The sequence below is a fragment of the Anticarsia gemmatalis genome, chromosome 27 (assembly GCF_050436995.1).
Source record: "Anticarsia gemmatalis isolate Benzon Research Colony breed Stoneville strain chromosome 27, ilAntGemm2 primary, whole genome shotgun sequence".
In the NCBI taxonomy this organism is placed as follows: domain Eukaryota; kingdom Metazoa; phylum Arthropoda; class Insecta; order Lepidoptera; family Erebidae; genus Anticarsia; species Anticarsia gemmatalis.
In genome coordinates this window covers 1,551,236-1,571,398 of record NC_134771.1, presented here as the reverse complement: position 1 = coordinate 1,571,398, position 20,163 = coordinate 1,551,236, and the positions used below count along the sequence as shown (strand labels likewise).

Below are 20,163 nucleotides of genomic sequence, written 5' to 3'. Positions count from 1 at the left end.
TGGGCGGTTACCTATGATATTTGCAAGCTCCACGTAATTGAAAGTTATAGGTTATAACCAGTTGCGCTTACCAGTCGGTAAAAGTTAAGCTACATATTCTACAGACAATATGTAGATGGGTGACCATGGTCAGAGAGTGGTGCTTAACAGTCAGTAAATTATCGGGTTAAGTAATGTTGGTTACGGATATTTTATAGATAGGTGGCCGTTTGGGGGTAGTTGGGTGTGTATGATCGCTAATTGCGGCGACTAAGAAGTAAATTATTAGGTTAAGCTCCATATTCTGCAGACAGTCTGTGGATGGGTGACCGTTTAGTGGTATTTGATCTGAGCGTTTCTGTGCTAGCTAGTTCCTCTTACATGACGGTGAATGGCTGAGTTTAGCAATATTACCTACGGATTTTCAATAGATGGGTAGCCGTTCGGAAACTGATGAAAATTCAAGTCGTAGTTATCAATTAACTAGCTGACCCGCGCAACTTCGCTTGCGTCACATAGAAGAGAATGAGTCATAATTTTCCCCGTTTTCGTAACATTTTTTACTGGCACTCAGCTCCTGTTGGTCTTAGCGTGATAATATATAGTCTATAGCCTTCCTCGATAAATAGGCTATCAAACAGTGAAAGAATCTTTCAAATCGGACCAATAATTCCTGAGATTAGGGCGTTCAAACAAACAAACAAACTCTTCAGCTTTATAATATTAGTATAGATTTAGACACTCATAAATATTTTTTGCTGAAAAAGACCTCGCGCTAAAGCTGCCTTTTAAACAGTTCTTGAAGGAATACAAACCATGATGAATACACCGTGATAGACTCAAAGCCTAACCCTTCTTTCATTACGGGAGTTTGCTTTGCAATGACTGTAATGAGATTTTACTTTAATTAAGTTTGTTTTAAAGAAAATAAGAAAGGAAACGCTTCTAAATAAAAAATCTTTTGCAAATAAAAGTAGACTGTCTTTGCAAGGCAATCAAGAGAGGAAGTGATGTTTGATTGGTACGGAAGGAAGGAGGAAGCCTTTTATATCAAAGAGACATGTAGAGAACTGGTCAGGAATATACAACCTGTAACATAATTAACGCACATCCTGAAATTAGTTAGTTCAGAATCGGTAGCTGAATCCATCCCACTTCTTTCCAAAAAATTTTTTTTTTTTTTGAAATACTTGAAAGTTAGTAAATTGTAGACATTGTCTTCATAAATCACGTTTAAGTCATGTTTAGGTAGATACCTAGGTAGGTACGCCAGCGCTACTCGTGTGCGCCTGTGCGTGAGTGCGTTGGTTTATTGTGACCATAGAATTTGCGGGATATTTTAAAAACAATATGTCCCATAAACAATATCTACAATAATCAAATTATTATACTGATGCATTAATTGTGAATGAAAAAGGATTTTCTTGTTGGGGTGTCTGAGGATGTGCGTTGTTTCCGTTACACGTTGTATAGCACTCCTCTTTTTCGGGGGTTAAAAAAGCAACATGATACCACACGCGTCTATTTATTTTTTCACGTCTATCAGGTTATTTTCAAAAAAATATATTTTTTCAACAATTTTTGTTGTAGAGTGCTTACGTGGCGCCGTCGTAAAGGGAGATCGCCGCTACCATTGCGTCAAGAGGTGGATTCGATTTCCACATGTACAACTATTTATATGATCCACAAATAGTTGTTGTTGTTGACCAATTATTTATGCAATCCACAAAAGTTGTTTCGGGTCTGGCTTGTACTTTGTGTCCGTTGTTTGTATGTTTGTAAAAGTCCAAAGAACAGTTCTAAGTGCAGGAGTTGTCTTTTTAAACATAATTTTATGTATGTACTAGCTGACCCGCGCAACTTCGCTTGCGTCACATAAGAGAGAATGGGTCAAAATTTTCCCCGTTTTTGTAACATTTTTTACTGCTGCTCTGCTCCTATTAGTCGTAGCGTAATGTAATATAGCCTATAGCCTTTCTCGATAAATGGACTATCTAACTTAATCTAACACTGAAAGAATTTTTCAAATCGGACCAGTAGTTCCTGAGATTAGCGCGTTCAAACAAAAACACAAACAAACAAACTCTTCAGCTTTATAATATCAGTATAGATGTAAATTCGTTCGACGCAAAAAAATTCCCAGCAAAACCAATGATTCTTTTAATTAAGTTGTAAAAATAAATTCCGATAACATTTTCAGCCGTTGCCGTTACAGTAAACAACTGTAATAAAAGCCTAGTACTTTGTGATACAAATGAAACTGCAACAGGTACGCCATTTTGTATTCAACAAAGAGATTGTATAAACATGCAACTTTTATTTTGTTTGAAAACGAATTTTAAAAAGACATGTTATTTAGTAAAACATGAACTTTTTTGTATGTTTGAAAATAATATATAAGTGTTGTTGAATAAACCATATTTTTAAGATTTTATAGCTGGCCTAAAAAAGCCTTTAATACCTAGGCTATAATTCTATACCTATTTTTTCGCCTCGGTTTATTAAAAATAGTTTAGTTTAGAAAACTTATATTACTGCTCAGGCAAGATAGTTAAATCTTTGTTCATTATCATCAGCATGCACGTAATATCTTTGTTCTCTCCTGGCGTGAGTGTAAGTATTCCCGTTTACGTAAATCTTCCCTGTTACGTCCCCACATTATATTATTGTCTACATGATTCCCAAAATCACACAGAAAACAAGTTAATTAAAAATTATTATCATACAACAATATTAGTTCAGTTGAACATAAACGAAACATTTCAGCGCTGAAATTCATGTTTCACAAACAGAACTCAAAATCATATTCACAAATATATAATGTAACGCAATATTCCCGCATTATAACTTATTTAGCATGCACGTACAATTTAATATTAAAGCGCCTACATAAATGTAAGTAGCAAGCAAACTCAATTACGCAGAAGCGTGTTGTTGCTATAAAATTTATTGTAGGCGTTACAAACATTATTGTTTGAACAATATTATCGTACACAAGTGAATGGTGCATATTTTAATCGTTTGGGGTCAAAACTTTGGACTCCTGAGGACTTAAATGGTTGTTCAGAGAGTATTTTGTTAGGATTTCTTGTGTATGAGAGTTTCGGGTGTGTTTTTAAGTGGGTTTTGTATGTAAATAAAAAGGTCTTGTTATTTAAAGGCAGTTGTGGCCAAACGGAATATAAAAAAATACAGACGTAAAATTGTAAATAAATGAGGGAGATGCTATTCTTAAAGAATAACGTCGTATTATATTCAGAACTAGAGGTCTTGCGTACAAAATTCAATCCCCTATATCAGGCGCATTTGAAATTATTTTTGAGCAAAATGTCTGCGCTTGATCCTGTCTCTTTATCAATCTCAGTGCTAAAAATCATCAAAATCGGTTCTACAGTTAAGCAGTGAAAGCATAACAGATAGACAAACGAAATAGCATTTATGATGTTAGTATGAATTATGCAACTAGTGTTTGACATATTAAATTACGCAATTTCTTTCTGAATACGCTAGGGGCGCTGTTAAGTTCTTTATATGAGTTCGGGGAAAAGTCTTTTCGCATTATAGTATGTATGAACTTGTAATAAAATATTTTCTCAACACAAAAAAACGCTCGATATTTGGGTACCTCACGAGCTCACTGAAAGAAACCTAATGAACCGTGTACTCATTTGTGATTCTTGAAGCCAAAGAGATTTTATTACAAGTTCATACATAAAGTAATGCGAAAAGGGTTTTTCCCCGTCCTTATACTTTCTTGATACCAATACGGCTGGTAATCGATACTGATAGGAAATCGCCCTTATTAGGTTGCAAAACGATAGTGGTAGAAAATCGTTCTTTAAGCCTTAGAGATAATCTCCCTTTGTCCTACTTTTAGCAAGTTCATCGCGTCCCAGATGCTACTAATAAATTAAAATACTTAGTTAATCAAGAGAAGCCAGATGTAATGTTTATGGTTTGTTGTGTACTTTAGAAATGGTGAATGTAGATTAAATGAAAATTTAGTATAAAGTACTTATAATATATCAACTAGCCTTTCTTCCAAGCTATGTTGAAGTCGGCTTCCAGTCCCGCCGGATGCAGCTGAATACCAGTGTTTTACATGGTGCGACTGCCTATCTGACCTCCACAACCCAGTTATTTGGGATAACACGATACCCTTCGGTAAGACTGGTTGTCAGACTTTCAAGCTTCTGACTACTGTTAACGACTGTCAATGATCTTCGAAAATGACAGCCGGGACCCACAATTTAACGTGCCTTCCGAAACACGGAGGAACTCGATATGTATAAGATGGTCACCCATCCAAAAATCAACCTCGGCAAGTAAGGCTTAACCTCAGAGATCGAACCGCGCGGCCGTTGTTAACTAAGCCACGAGCTCCTCTAAATTTTAGTTTTACTTACATAATATCATGTTATACCCGAAGTGTATGAAATACTCCCCACTCCACGTTTAGCCATTAACAATGTTAGTCCCTTGTAATGGGCAGTAGCCATTTTACTATTTTGAGAGATAGTTATGCTAACAAAGACGTTTAAAAATGATAGTCAAGTTGGCAGTGTATGTGACTGGTCTCTGTATGGATAGGTCTCGGTTCGCATCTCCGGTCGAGACAAAATTTGTTTCACAGTTTTTCTGTCAAGATAAGAATGTTATGCATTTCTGTAATTGGCATAAGCATACGCCCTTGTATAACCTACAGAAATTATTATGGTTAGATGTTGATGTTTATTCTGTTAACATGCCTTATAAATAAATAAATTAGATACTCTTATAGATTGCGCGGAGCTAGGAAGTTGATGTGATAGACCGCGTGCCTCGAAGAGCACGTAAATCCGCCGGTCCTGATCTCTCACTGGTCGTGTCAGCTATCCTTTGCACCGGGCTGTCAGATTAAAAGAATATAGATTCTTTCTGTGTACCTTCTTCATTTGGACAATATAAACAAACTCCTACACTGCTGCTATACACAACATCCCTCATAATTAATCATTATATCTGCTAGTTTGATTGTCCAACTATTTTAATTATTAAGTCAGGCATTTGCCCAGCAGTGGTACTAAAAAACATTTAAAAAACTTCTAAACAGCCAGCCAAAACTCGCATAACAAAATTAATTAGAAGAACAGTTTTATTCAAACCACTTTGGGGGTCAATGTCCTGAACAGGTTTTTAGGATTCACACCGAATATACATACATACATACATACATTAAGTCTCTATATTACGGTCAAGAGACGCTCTATAGACATTTGCAGACATCGCTTGGGGATCTAACTTTGTTACGATAGTTTGATATTTGCGAATAACTATATATTTTATATACATAATATGTATATGAATTTTACGCAAAAACGTTTTGATAAAGCTTTGATGAAAAACTTAATACGTCATGCGATGTTTAATCTGGAAAATCATTCTTACAACTACACTAGAAAAATATAACGTTTTGCAAAAAGGTCAGGTGCGTAGTACTCGTAACCGGCGGTCCTGTATGACAACATGTCATACATATGTTTGTGAATGGTGCTCTCTGATCTCTGCCTACCTCTATGAGAAGATGTGATTTTGTGTATGTAAAAAAAACGACAGCAGAATCTTTATAACAAGGCTTCCAATGAACAGGACCTCGAAAAATAATCTTAGTATCTGTCAAAGGTCAAAGTTGTCAAAACTTTGACTCTAGGTTGACTGGGAATTGACCATAGGAATCTAACACAGACGTTCCCAAGGTTGCTGAAATTCCAGGTCAATTTAAATAACCAGTCTTACCGAGGAGTATAGTGTTATAACCCAAGAAACTATGTTGTGGAGGTCAGATAGACAGTCGCTCCATGTAAAATACTGGTATTCAGCTGCATCCGATGAGACTGGAAGCCGACTCCAACATAGTTGGAAGAAAGACCAGGCTCACGATGATGATATTTTTAAATAACAATAAATAATTAAGTATGACTGTATTAAAAGTTCCTTGTTCACCGATTAAGGGCTAACATGTGGGCGGGGGATAATTCTGCCTACCCTTTTAAGGCAGTAAGCGTCATGATGAGTTGGTAATTCTGAGAATATTTTAAATCTGTTTCCCTATCTTTTATGCAAAGAGATGAGTCAAACTCATACATATATAGGTAAAATTCTCGCGTCACAGTTTTCGTTGCCATACTCCTCCGAAACGGCTTGACCGATTCTCATGAAATTTTGTGAGCTTATTGAGTAGGTCTGAACATTGGCCAACATCTATTTTTCATACCCCTAAGTGACAATATATTTTTTTTAATTTACATGGCAAAACAACGTTTGCCGGGTCAGCTAGTATTTTATATTATTTTACATATTTTTTTTGTTACACAGGGAAACTAATACTACTATGCGCTACCTGGGAATCGAACCTACCTTTCTCCCACGGTTCCTTCATCCTAGTATTCTCATCAGCAGTCAAAGGGGACTCATTTATAATTGTTGTCATGGTGACGATAACAATTACAAAAGAGTCCCCTCGCCTCGTCTGTCTGTCTGTCGAATCCATAATAAACTCTAAATCAACTGAACGGATTTTGATGCATCTTTCACCGATAGATAGAGAAGTTTTAGTGTATTATTCTATAAGTTTAGCTCGGTGTAACTCGAGTGAAGATGAGGCGTGCCGCTAGTGTTACCTAACCATCAATGTAGAGTCACTTTTCTTACTATATTCCACCTAAACTCAGTTGTTGTATATAGTTTAAAGATAATAGCCTATATTTAATTCCAAGTTTTAAACTATATCCTTGCAAAACATCACGGACTTTGGCTCAGCGGTTAATCCGCTACTATAACAGTAAGATAGAAGCATAAAAATATAATACGGAAACTAACAAACATACAAAAGACGAAACTACTGGTAAAAACCCGTTTTGTTTGTGTGGGAGTCGAACCCACGACACCTAGTTCTTACGTGTCAGCGTGACAACCTTAATTGCGTCATACCACCTATTCTACATACTGACAAACTCATTACACTCTCTTTAAAATAAAGTTAAGTTAGAGCCTTATTAAAAGCTTTCGTATTTAAATTATGCACAGAAAAACCTACCCTATGTATATAAGAACAAATTTTCATTTCTAATGGCAACAAAATCTTAGAAAAGTTGCAGCAAGATTAGACTTTAAAGCGAATATGAAAAGGTTGTGTTTTGTAAGAAGTGATTATGTTCTTATGTCTTTTAGATTTTACTTTAAACTGTTTTGTTTCCAAGATCTGTTAAGTGAAATTGAACCTTAGTGATACGGTAATAAGGTGTGTTGCTGCTTATGGAGGTTAAGTCGTTTAGTTGTCAAGTTGCTATTTGAAATTTACAGAATTTTTTATTCTTATTGAAATGTGTTAAAGTATAGCTTTGTTTTAGATGGTAATTTAAAGATTATAATATATTCTAATAACTCAACATTTTTTATTAAAAATAAATCATATACATATGATCATTACGGTTTAATTTCATTTATAATAGTGATGTCGTTTTAATTCCAAAATAAATATGGTCCGCAAAGCCATCAGCAGTTTACATAAAATTAACTTAAAAAGAAAAGGTGTTAGAGTACAATGTCGTTTGAAGAACGTATGTCCGTTTGATTCCAAAATAAATGCAGCCTGTGATCCGAGCACCATTTCAATGAAATTGACTCATATCATAAATATTCTAAGGTACTGTTTAGTCTGCAGCAGTTTCGTCATTTTGTTTCCAAGACCCACATCGAATTCGAATTTTCTAACCTCAAGCCAAATTGACTCATAACTAGAAGCACTAAAGTTTAATTCCGTGTGCAGTAGTTACAACATTTCGTTTTCAACCCATACCCCAACTTCGATTTCCTCAAACTCAAGCCAAATTGACTCATAAACACAAAACCTAATGTACAATTTCGTTTGCAGTAGTTAAGTCATTTTGTCTCCGAGCTCTACACCAACTTCGAGTATTCCAAACGCAAGCTAAATTGACTCGTATTTTAAAGATAATAAGGTGTATTTTCGTCTGCAGCACATACGTCGTTTTGTTACCAAGCTCCACACTAACTTCAAATGTTTCTAAACTCAAGCTAAATTGACTCGTATATTGAAGATTATAAGGTGTATTTTCGTCTGCAGCACATATGTCGTTATGTTTCCAAGCTGCACACAGCCTTCGAAGCCTTTACTTCGCAATCGTGTATTGTAAAGGTCGTTACACAATGTGTTTATTTATCATTGTTGGTTTAAGCCGGGGTTATAATATAAGGAAGGATTTTGATTGTCGTATTATTATGTTTAAGGAGGTTTTGACTATTGTATAAGTTAAGGTGACTGTAACAAAGAAATCTCGGGTTTGTTTCCCTTATAAAATTTTACTTGAGGTTTCCGGTCAGGGAATTAGATAATTAATTCCTTATAGCTGTAACGCGGTTCTGTAAATTTGGTTTGGAGTATCGAGAGTTTGACATTTAAAATGTACTGCAAAAATAGTTTCTACGACGCCCGCTAGAGGCGCTCAACCAATTGTCATACAATATTTTCGATAGCTAGTTCTCGGCAGTCGATAGTGGTAGAGAATCGAGCTAATCCACTGCCTATCAATTAATACCTGTATAGGTATTTTCTTTTTTAAGACAACTCCCGCACTAAGAATTGCTCGTGTGTCGCGGCGACTTTTACAAACATACAAACAACGGACACAAGACACAAAGTACAGCCAGACCCGAAACAATTATTTGTGGATCGCACAAATAATTGTCCCCTGTGGGAATCGAACTCACGAATTTGTCAATTAAGATAACAGTCTTTAAGCCGTTAAATGCCTTTTAGGTGGCTTGAACAACTCTGACACTAGGTTGACCACTAACCATACAATAGATACATTAATTTCTTATTCCTCCGGACAAGTAATCGAAAAAAATTCTCAATATAAACATACCACAGTTTTCCAGACACCTGCGTGTGCGCAGCCTAAGTCAATCAGGCATTCAAGTCAAGGCGAAACCAGTCGCTCCGTCGCATTCGACCGGACAACACGTCCGAGCCGCCATTTTAAAAAACCATATAATGTATTTATAACAAAAAAGTAATAAAAAGTCTCTTTAACACTAAGTCAGCTGTCAAAATTTTGAGGTTATATCATTTTTGGTTTCCGTGAAGTGTCTGTGTTGGTTTTTTTGGTTAAAAAGTAAGTATTTTCTTCTTTTTTGTAAGTTAAATTATCGGTGATGTAAGTTTACTAAGTTGAGGTTGACTTAAGACTTTGAAATCATTGATAGACTGTGTAAAAGTGGTTTTTAAGTATTTTTTTGTAGTATTACTTTGTTGAACTAAAGATGTTGTTCTTTATGCAGTATTTTTATGTGAAGGCTCCAACATAACCTCAAAATCTTTAAAAAGCTCGTCACCAATTAGTTCCAGGAACTTATTTTGAGTAAGAGGGAAAGAGAGGTCAGATTTCTGTGGAAAGAGAGAGTGAGATGGAGAAAGTCTGGTAGTAATAAGGTTTTATCTTTCAACTGGGTGTTAGGGAAACTGTAAATCGATATATTTTGATGATTATTGATTGTATGAAGAAGGTACAAATTGTATGAGAGACTTTTGGATATCTCTACTTATCTTATTTGGTTATATAGCGTGATATTATGTATGTTTGTATGTATTTTTTCAAGAAAATAAATGATTTTTTTAAGTAATAATACAATTTTATTGGTAGGAAGTAGATTTTTTTATAAAACCATCATTAATACTAGCTTCTGCACGCAACTTGGTCTGTTTTTAAAACATCGCTATCTTCCGGTTTAACTCCGAGATAATAAGCCAAGAATGTTAATAAGGAATCGATTATAATCGGTCCGGTAGTTCTTGAGATTGCCTTCTACAAACAAACTAAAAAGTTCTGCCTCTTTCGACAGAAATAGGAAAAAGATTGTTGTGTTTTTGTGTTTAAATATCTGAGCCAATTTTGATGACCATTTATATTAATATAAGCTTAAATCCAGAATCAGTGGTGGAAAGGGGCGATCTCGAAGGTAAAGCTACACTTGCCGAGGTTGTTCTATGGATGGGTGACCTGACCATGTTATACATATCGAGTTCCTTCCTGTTTGGGAAGGCACGTTAAATTGTAGGTCCCGGCTGTCATTTTCAAAGATCTTTGACAGTCGTTAACAGAAGACAGAAGCTTGAAAGTCTGACAACCAGTCTCACCGAAGTGTTATAAACCAGGTAACTGGGTTGTGGAGGTCCGATAAGCAGTCGCTTCATGTAAAATACTGGTACTCAGCTGCATCCGGTGAGACTGGAAGCCGACTCCAACATAGTTGGAAGAAAGGCTAAGCTGATTGTAATAATCTAGATATATCGTGCCCGCCAAAGCTCTCTAAATTGTCAGACTATCGTGTTAGTATTTAATCATCTTGTACAAAAAAACAAAAACCAATCTACCACTGACAACAAAATGATGGGCAAAGTTGCAATTAATTTAAATTTCTTACATACATTTCGTCTCTTTCCAATTATGAGCAATAAAAAGAGACACAGACATAAATTTGGAACAGCAGAGCCGACCTCATTCTATTGTTTTATGGGAAAATTACATTGTTTTCAAACTGCTTGAATACACTTTTCCCAAGGCAAAAACTACTACCGAACGAATTCAATTTATAAAATGGTTAACTTATGTGCTATCACGCACTGCTGGCAGTAAGTGGTAGACAGTTTTAGCAGTAAATATATACATACATAACATGACACCTTTAGCAGTAAAACTATACTATTTAAATTGGGTAGTTGACTGGGTTAACGAAAAAATATCAAACTTGTACTCTTAAAAGGTTCATCCAAAATGATAACTCTATGCAATTATTTTCGTAAATAATTTTGAAATTGTTATTATTGCAGATTGAAACAGTTTAATAGGTATTCATTTGATACCAGCGAAAATAAGACACCGTGACGTCACTATATCATATTTCTTTACTAAAATGTGTTTTTGATATTTCATAAAGAGACTTTTGACTGGTCGTCAACTACCGCATTTCCAACAGTTTGTTTGTATGTATGAATGTTTATTATCCAACTACTGAACATATTTTAACAAATCTAAATTTAACTCTGTCAGGAAAGGGTTGAGGACTTTGCATTCCTTCAAGAACTGTTGAAAAAGCGAGCTTGCAAGGTTTCATCACGATATTTTCCTTCATCGTTAGCGCAAGTGATAATTGTTTCTAATACACACATAACTTAGAAAAATCATTTGTGTGTTATTCTTGACCCACCTGTATGAGAAACGAGAACATATATATATATATATCTATCTATCTCTTCTATCTAGTTTCTATGTAAATAGAAACTATATCTTCATAATAAATTGTACACGATATGAATTCTCTGTACGCATATTATTATGTATGCGTGATTATATTTGCAAGTCAAACATGGGAGCCATTATAAATAGATGCACATAAAGACATACTAATGTAAGCATGCGTAGACTATGATTGGCAGATGGTAAAGTAGCGCCTCTAGTGAGAAGTTGGTTGTAAAGTTGTCAACTTTGCCTGGTGATGATAACTTTGCCCGGCAATGACATTTTTGCCCGGTAGTAAGAACTTTACTTATTGATTTGTTTATCATTTGCGTTTTTTGCTTCCGTAACTACTTCATAGCTGGACAAAGGTCTCCTTCCTAACGAGGGAAGGGTTAGGGTCTTAAGTTTACCACAAGTTATATATAGCAATTAAGTGCTATATTTACGTATACTAATCGTTTATCAAAAAGTTTTAAGAGTTAAGGTTTTATTTTAGAAAATTTATATTTCATGATTCAGGTATAATGTACAAGTAGTTGTTACTAAACATTTTGTAAGGTTTTCAAAAGGAGAATGGGCAAAATAGTATGGAGCCTGGGCGATCCGCGGCCAAACTTGATTTAATGTTTTTTTAATGTAGTTTAGTCCTATAATTACCGTGTAGAAGTTTTATTGCCGCGACGCACTTATATGACGAACAAAATACATTTTTGTTTTTGAGCACTTTTAATAGTATAAAAACATATTTTTGGCTTATATTCGGAGATTAAATAAAAAGTACTATTTATATTATTGCATACAAATGTAGACATTATTAATATTCGAACAATCATAACATGTAAATATATAAATATCGTAACAAGTAAACATCTTGCTCTTCTATAATATATTCACTGAGACGACTTATCTGTCTTGAATGCTCAGCTTAAAAACCAGGCGTTCATAGCCCGTTGCGCTCACTGGTCGGTAAACGATCTGTTGGTTAAGCAACCGTTTGCGCGGTCATTCTATAGATGGGTGACCGCATTGTGGTATTTGAACTGAGCTTCTCCGTGCTTTTGACGGCACGTAAAAAGTCGGTCCCGGTTGTTGTCAACTAAGATAACATTCGGGCGGCTTGAACAACTTTGAAACTAGGTGAACTATATGATAGATAGATACGAGTTACGATTATTGTTCATTTTGATGGCATTGCAATCGTTATAATAAGATGTAACGTTATTACACAACATTAAATGCATTACAGACACGAAAAAATTGTATTTGTTCTATGAAATTCCATTATATTTACATGTCAATATATTGTTTCCTGAAAGGATTGCAGCGAAACGTTTTTAGTAAAAGTTGTTCCTAGTTATCATTACTTTAATTTGACACTACTTTCATTAATGGCCGCCGACCGCCCAAGAGTGCCCATTCTCCTTTAATCCAATTAAGATCAATTGCTTTTATCTAAATCGGTTCAATAATTTAGGCATAAATGCGGATCACACAGCCATAAGGGTCTTTGTCAAACATTATATTATGTAAAACGCTTTAATACATCCGGAAACTAGTTTCATAAATAAATACATATTCAAAATATTTGCCACGAAGGTTATAAGAATCGTAGGAAATACTAAGAATTCATGATGTCATGTTAGCATCATAGTTTTAAATATACATTAGATTAGATTTACTGGTTTTTTATCCTTAGAATTTGATCTAGGTTTATTTTTCTTCGTGTGTCAAGTGAAATGGATAATCGTTGGGCAAAGTATATAGAACCCATATAATGTAGGTACAATGTTCTTCAAAACTGAACAGATTTTGTTTAAATTTTGCACTAATACGGCACTAGCTTTACGAAAAGTCCTTATTTTTGGGTAAAACTTTACAACCCGGTCTAAGCTGCGATTAGAAGCTAAAGTAAATAAGATTTTTTAAAATATATGTATGTATCTATGAATAGATTCTATGATTAAATATCGCATGTTTAGTGGTCAACCTCACGTCAAAGTTTGTTTGTTTGAACGCGCTAATCTCAGGAACTACTGCTGCGAATTAAAGAATTATTTTACAGTTGGATAGCTTATTTATTTAGGAAGGCTATAGGCTATATATCATCACGTTACGACCAATAAGAGCAGAGTACCAGTGAAAAATGTTACAAAAACGGGGAAAATTATGATTCTCTTATCGCAAGCAAAGTTGCGCGGGTCAGCTAGTCATTTATAAAAAGTCACCCCGCCGTTCAAGTAAAGAAATAATGTAAGAACATTTATATAAGTTTTTCAAGCTATTTTTATCTCAGCGTGTTAATGTACCTGTCTTATGGTCTATTGATCATAGTGTCTATGTGAAGACCTGCTTTATACACACAAGGTGGTCTAGGGGTGCGATTCTCGGGTCGAGAAAAAATAGTCCGACTTTGGCATTTATAATGCAGTGATAGCCGAGTGGTATAAGTTAACACCTTTTACGCAAGTGGTCCCAGGTTCGAACCCGAGGCAACACACCAAAGACTTTTCGAAGTTATGTGTGTATTAGAAATAATTATCACATGCTCCAACGGTGAAGGAAAACATCGTGAGGAATCCTTGCATGCCTAAAATTTGTTTCATACTTATTGAGGTCATGCAAAGTCCTCAACCCGCACTTGGCCAGCGTGGTGGACTCAAGGCCTTTTCTAATTCATAATAGAATATTTTCAATAGTAGTCCGGAGTTTGGTAACGTGCCCGGTATATGGCAATAGGCTCACCCCCTATTACATGGGACTAACATTGTTAATGGCAAAAAACAATTTATTTTCTTAACTAATTTATTCTAAATAATATTTTTATTATTGTCCATTACATAACTTTATGATCGCTTCATCAGTGAACATGGTTCGATGCCCGTGCATTTTTTATTTTTTTAGAAATAACTACTCAATTTATAATAAAACATTTTTTTTTTCATTTTATGATATTCGTTCGATATCGGAGAAATATTATCAGGAGGTAAAAATGTAAAGTAATTATACTAAACATCTTAACCTTTTTACCCCAAAAAAATCAATTTGGAATATTTTTTTTCTTACCTACCGCTGTCCCACTGCTGGGCAAGGGTGACCTTCCAATGAGAGAGAGTTTGAGCCTTGAACCCACCAGGCTGACCAAGTGCGGTAACTTTGCATGCAACTTTTAGGCATGCAAGGTTTCATCACGATGTTATCCTTCGCCTTAAAAAGTTTAAAAGTTATGGAGTGATAATCATATTTTCTAATACACATTAATTTGAAAAGACGTTGGTGGTGTCTCGGGTTCGAACCTGCAACCACTTCCAAGGGAAGCACAAGCTTTGAACACTCGGATATGCGTAATATTATAAACTAGCTGACCCGCGCAACTTCGCTTGCGTCACATAAGAGAGAATGAGTCAAAATTTTCCCCGTTTTTGTAACATTTTTTACTGGTACTCTGCTCCTTTTTGTCGTAGCGTGATGATATATGGCCTATAACCTTCCTCGATAAATGGGCTATCTAACACTGAAAGAATTTTTCAAATCGGACCGGTAGTTCCTGAGATTAGCGCGTTCAAACAAACAAACAAACAAACAAACTCTTCAGCTTTATAATATTAGTAAGTATAGATGCGAAAGTCGGTGAGAATTGATGTATGTATGTTTAATTTTACAAAAAAAAACTTCTGGACGGATTTTAATGAAATTTCTTACACTAATGACAAGATATATGGATGTGAATGAAGCAAGGTAAGTTTGTAAGGATTGTACCAAGTAACGTGTTTTTGTCACTGCCTATCGAAAAAAGGCGTAATATTATGTACATATAATGTATGTATGTGCGATACACTGCAAACTTATAACCTGAATTAACACATATGATATTTTTCACTCCGACACTTCGTGTACACGCAGACGAAGTCAGAGATAAAAGCTTGTAAAAATAGTAATTAAAAGTTCTGCAATAATTAATAGAAAAGACTAAACTTGCCTGTCGATGTAAAACAAACTAATTCAATAAATTATCCATGTAACTGTCATGTTACTTAAATGATAAAAATAAAGCAGCCATTTTTATTACCTTCTGAAGCTCCGTAATAAATATAGTATCAAACTAGCTGACCCGCGCAACTTCGCTTGCGTCACATAAGAGAGAATGGGTCAAAAATTTCCCCGTTTTTGCAACATTTTTCACTGGTACTTTGCTCCTATTGGTAGTAGCGTGATGATATATAGCCTATAACCTTCCTCGATAAATGGACTATCGAACACTGAAATAATTTTTCAAATTGGACCAGTAGTTCCTGAGATTATAGCGCGTTCAAACAAACAAACTCTTCAGCTTTATAATATTAGTAAGTATAGATAAAACATGCTTCAAAGACATGCGTTTTTACAACGAGTAAATGGTGTATTTCTAGTTCTTTTATTTATTAATATGTCAGGATTTTATAGGGTAGTTAAGTACCAGTCAAATTAAGTACTTTATGTCAATAACACATTTTAGTATAGAAATACGACATAGTGACGTCACAATGTTGTATTTTTTGATGGGGTTAAATGAGTGCGTAATGTTTTAGTCTCTAATGACTTTAATTTACCATATAACTTAGATTTTTTTTCGTGTTTCACCGTTAGAGCAAGTGATAATTATTTCTAATACACACATCACTTCGAAAAGACATTAGTGCGTGCCTTGAGTTCGAACCTGCATACCTCTTGCGTAGGACGTACTGCAATTTTTTTTCAACCCAGAGCAAAGGTCTCCTCCCAAACGAGGAAGGGATAACCCCTTCTGTCCATCACGCTGACAGACTGCGGGTTGGGGACTTGCATGCCCTCGATAAATGTAGTATACAAATTTTTAGGCATGCAAGGTGGAATCAACATATTTCCCTTCACTGTTAGAACAAGTGATAATTATTTCTAACACACAACTTGGAAAAGTCATTGGTGTGTCGGGTTCGAACTTGCAATATATACCTACCACTCGGGTATAACTGCTATACACTATGTAATACAATTTGTAGTAAGTCACGGGCCCCTAATAGTAGTATCACAGTTAGGTTCCGTGCTTGAGAGAGCACTTAACAACCGTGCGTGTGGCTATCTATGTCAGTGGGTGCTTGTCAATCAAATATGATACAGCCCTTTATTAGATGGTAGCTCATGCCTCTGACTCCGCTCACGTGATTTGTTTGCTCAAAATATTACGTTTGTTTTCGGATTTCCAAATATTTTTAGGCTAATATTCATCAAAATGGTTAAGTTTTGAAAGCAAAAAAGTAAACATACATGACAACCAAAATAATAATGTCCTTCTGGCCGACATTCAGCTACGACGGCTGTGCAGAACTGCGTTTATGGTGTTCAAGTGTGTGCACAATACACAGTTACACTCTCTATTCCGTCACTCTTAGTTTGGTGGGACGGATAACCGACACGACCAGTGAGAGGTCAGGCGCAGGACCGACGGCTTTAGAGAGGAGATCTTCTACTTCAATTTGCCAACTCCAGGCAATTCGCGAAGCTTTTTTTAACAGAAAAATTGGCAATTCTTGGCACCAACAGGCCTTCTGCACAGCAGTCGCATGCACGATTTATCCAGATTATAATTTAAAATTCTGTGTATTTCCAAAATAAAGTAGCTCGCTCTGTATCAAACAGGCCACCGTCAGCTACATAAGTCTGCGGGTCACTGATGACCACTTTTGAATTCTATGTACCTCAACCAGCTGCGATCATTGCTCTCTCTCTCTCATCGTATGGTTAGTGGTCAACCTAGTGTCAAAGTTGTTCGAGCCGCCCGAAAAGCCTTTGACGTGGCTTAACGACTGTTATCTTAATTGACAACAACCGGGACCGACTTTTAACGTGCCCTCCGAAGCACGGAGACGCCCAGTTCAAATACCACTATGCGGTCACCCATCTATAGAATGACCGCGCCAACGTTTGCTTAACCCACAGATCCTTTACCGAACAGTGAGCGCAACTGGCTATGGACGTCTCGATCCTTGTTTACAAGACTCTCTACTAAGTAGTTAAACAGTGGCAGTGAACCATATCTAATTATTCTTTTGTAAGCGCGCATTATCTCTAATTAACATAAGTTTCTTTTTATTACGAGAAATTGTCTGAAGATTATGGGAAATCATTTCTATTGGACTTAATATGATAAAAAACTTAACTTTGCATCAGATGACCACCCATCTATAAACTATGTGCACTAACGGATGCTTTCTTTATTGCATGCTAATGGTCAACCTAGCCATAGGTAGTGTCAAAGTTGTTCAAGCCTTTGATATGGCTTGACTACCCACTTTAGGTGCAGCGCAGACGACAGACTATCCGTGACGCACTTTTTAGTCTGTGAAAATAGAACTTATGCCATTATATGCGCACACAACGCGCAAAAAGTCCGGCGCGTTACTACATATAATTGCGTAAGTTCTATTTTCACAGACTAAAAAGTGCGTCAAGGATAGTCTGTCGTCTGCGTTGCACCTTAGTAGTACTTTCCGAAGCACGGATACACTCAGCTAGAATACTACTAAGAGGCCACCCATCTAAGAAAAAATCGCGGCAGCGTTGCTTATCCTAAAGATCGTTTACCGACCAATGAGTCCAACTGGCTATGAACGTTTCATTATATTATTGACCACCAAAACCAAATAATAATACATTTAGACACTAACACGCTGAACTGAAATACCACGATCACCCATCTATAAAATTTCCTAAGCTCGGAGACGGTCAGCTCAAACCAAGCAGGCCACCCATCCTAAAGACGTTTTCGGCAGGAATGTCATCTTAATTGACAACACAGGCCTATTTATAACGTTCCCTCCGAAGTATGAAGACCACTAAGCGGTCACCCATCTACTTAATGTCCGGAGCACTATGACGTTCAGCCTAAACACCACTATACAGCTACCCATCTAAGAAATAGCCGCGTCAAAGGTCACTGATCGTCTAGTAAACGCAACTGGCTATGAGCGCATCTCCCTAATACTCTTTCACGGTCTACCAACCACACTATACAATTTGTATGTATGTATGTATGTATGTCCGTATGTGATACCGTAAACTGATTTCAAACGCATCGGTGGTGTTCCACAACCGTGACCGGGTTCGATTCCGGTGCACTGATTGGTAATTAAAATAATCGTTAGTCTCGTTTAATTGTTAGAACTAACCGTTTTGTTTCCGGGTAAATGAATGCTCATTTTAATTAATAAGATTTATTACATTTTTATTTCCATTTCGCAATATTTTTTTCACATTTTACAGTAATAAGTATGAATAATAGCAAAGCCAACCAATACGTCGGAAGGTCATGGGTTCGATTCCCACACAGAACAATTATTTGTGCGATCCACAAATATTTGTTTCGGGTCTGGTTGTGCTTTGTGTCCGTTGTTTGTATGTTTGTAAAAGTCCCCGCGACACAATAGTAATTTTCTAAGTGTAATGTAATTTGTAAACAATCCTATTCTACACCACGTAAAGCGAATCTGCTGTATCCTTTTCAAATAAAACTAAAATATGCTAAAACTACTAAAAACCTAACATTTGACATTTAAATACCAGTTTCATCAACTCTTTAGAGAAATCGATGACCAATGACATTTTACATTTTTAAATATTTGTAGAAACTTGAAATTTGGTATTAACATTCCTTAGGAAACGTAGAGGAGCACTTAAAGATTTTTGGAAATTCACCTCTCCCTCCCCCCCGAAAAGAGCGAAATTTAGGCAAAGCCGCGGGCAAATTTTCTGCTTAAATCCGAGTTATACTATTTGTTATATAAAATCAACTTGCCCTTTTCTAAGGTCACAATCGAAATTAATAAATACCAAAATAAAGAAACCGGTTTGAATATTGTTTTGGTTTGTTCCAACTCATCTCGGAAACTGATGAGTCATTTTGATGATACTTTTACGGAATCATATAATTATTTGCACGCTTTACATGGCAGAATATATAAAACACTAGCAGCCGGGTAGTCAACTCCACTCCATTATATAGCCTATAGCCTTTCTCAATAATTACCAGTCTTTACCAGTAGTCAGAAACTGACCATCTGACAGATCTGAAAGAGTAACTGACAGTGATCATCTTATACATATCGAGTGCCTCCGTGTTTCGGAAGGCACGTTAAAGTGTCCCGGCTGTCATTTTCAAAGATCTTTGACAGTCGTTAACAGTAGTCAGAAGCTTGAAAGTCTGACAACCATTCTTACCGGAGGGTATCGTGTTATAACCCAGGTAACTGAGTTGTGGAGGTCCGATAGGCAGTCGCTTCATGTAAAATACTGGTGCATCCGGTGAGACTGGAAGCCGACTCCAACATAGTTGGAAGAAAGGCTAGGCTGATTGTTTTACCGGCGGTCCTGTAAGACAAGATGTATGTATTTGAATGAGGCAAGGGAAGTTTGTAAGGATCGTACCAAGTGACTTTCTCTGGTCTCCGCCTACAGGAAAAAGGCGTGATTGTACTATATATTATCATGTATGTATGTTAATTACTTTTTCTGTTATTTTCAGGTACAGTGAAGTGACAAGTGTTTGAAAAAGGGATTTATTTTCAAGATGGCGTTCATAAGATTACTCTTGTGTCTATGTCTCGTTAAAGCAGCTATTGCTAAAGGTAAAATTAATATATTTCTAACCCTAAATTATTGTGAAGAACTGAAGAAATGCGAAAGCGAAGCGAAGTCGTGTTTTTGGTAATATAATAAACATAAACCACTTATTTAGTAGTTATATTTTAATTTACAGAAACCAAAGAAATAGTAGCGAAAGCGAAGCGAAATCGCGTTTTTGGTAATATAATAAATATAAACCGCTAATTTAGTAGTTATAGTTTGATATTTGCATGGACCAAAGAAAATAGTA

The 20,163-nt window shown here is 36.0% G+C and overlaps 1 protein-coding gene across 1 annotated transcript in view; it reads left to right on the top strand.

Annotated features, from left to right (window-relative positions):
• The first annotated feature begins 8,963 nt into the window (after nt 1-8,963).
• Nucleotides 8,964-20,163, top strand: part of qsm (Zona pelucida superfamily protein qsm) — a 70,714-nt gene continuing 59,514 nt past the window's right edge. Inside the window, exons 1-2 of the mRNA XM_076132242.1 lie at nt 8,964-9,155; nt 19,813-19,915. Of these exons, the coding sequence (XP_075988357.1) occupies nt 19,858-19,915 (58 nt within the window). The 5' untranslated portion in view covers nt 8,964-9,155; nt 19,813-19,857. The remainder of the gene's footprint in view (nt 9,156-19,812; nt 19,916-20,163) is intronic.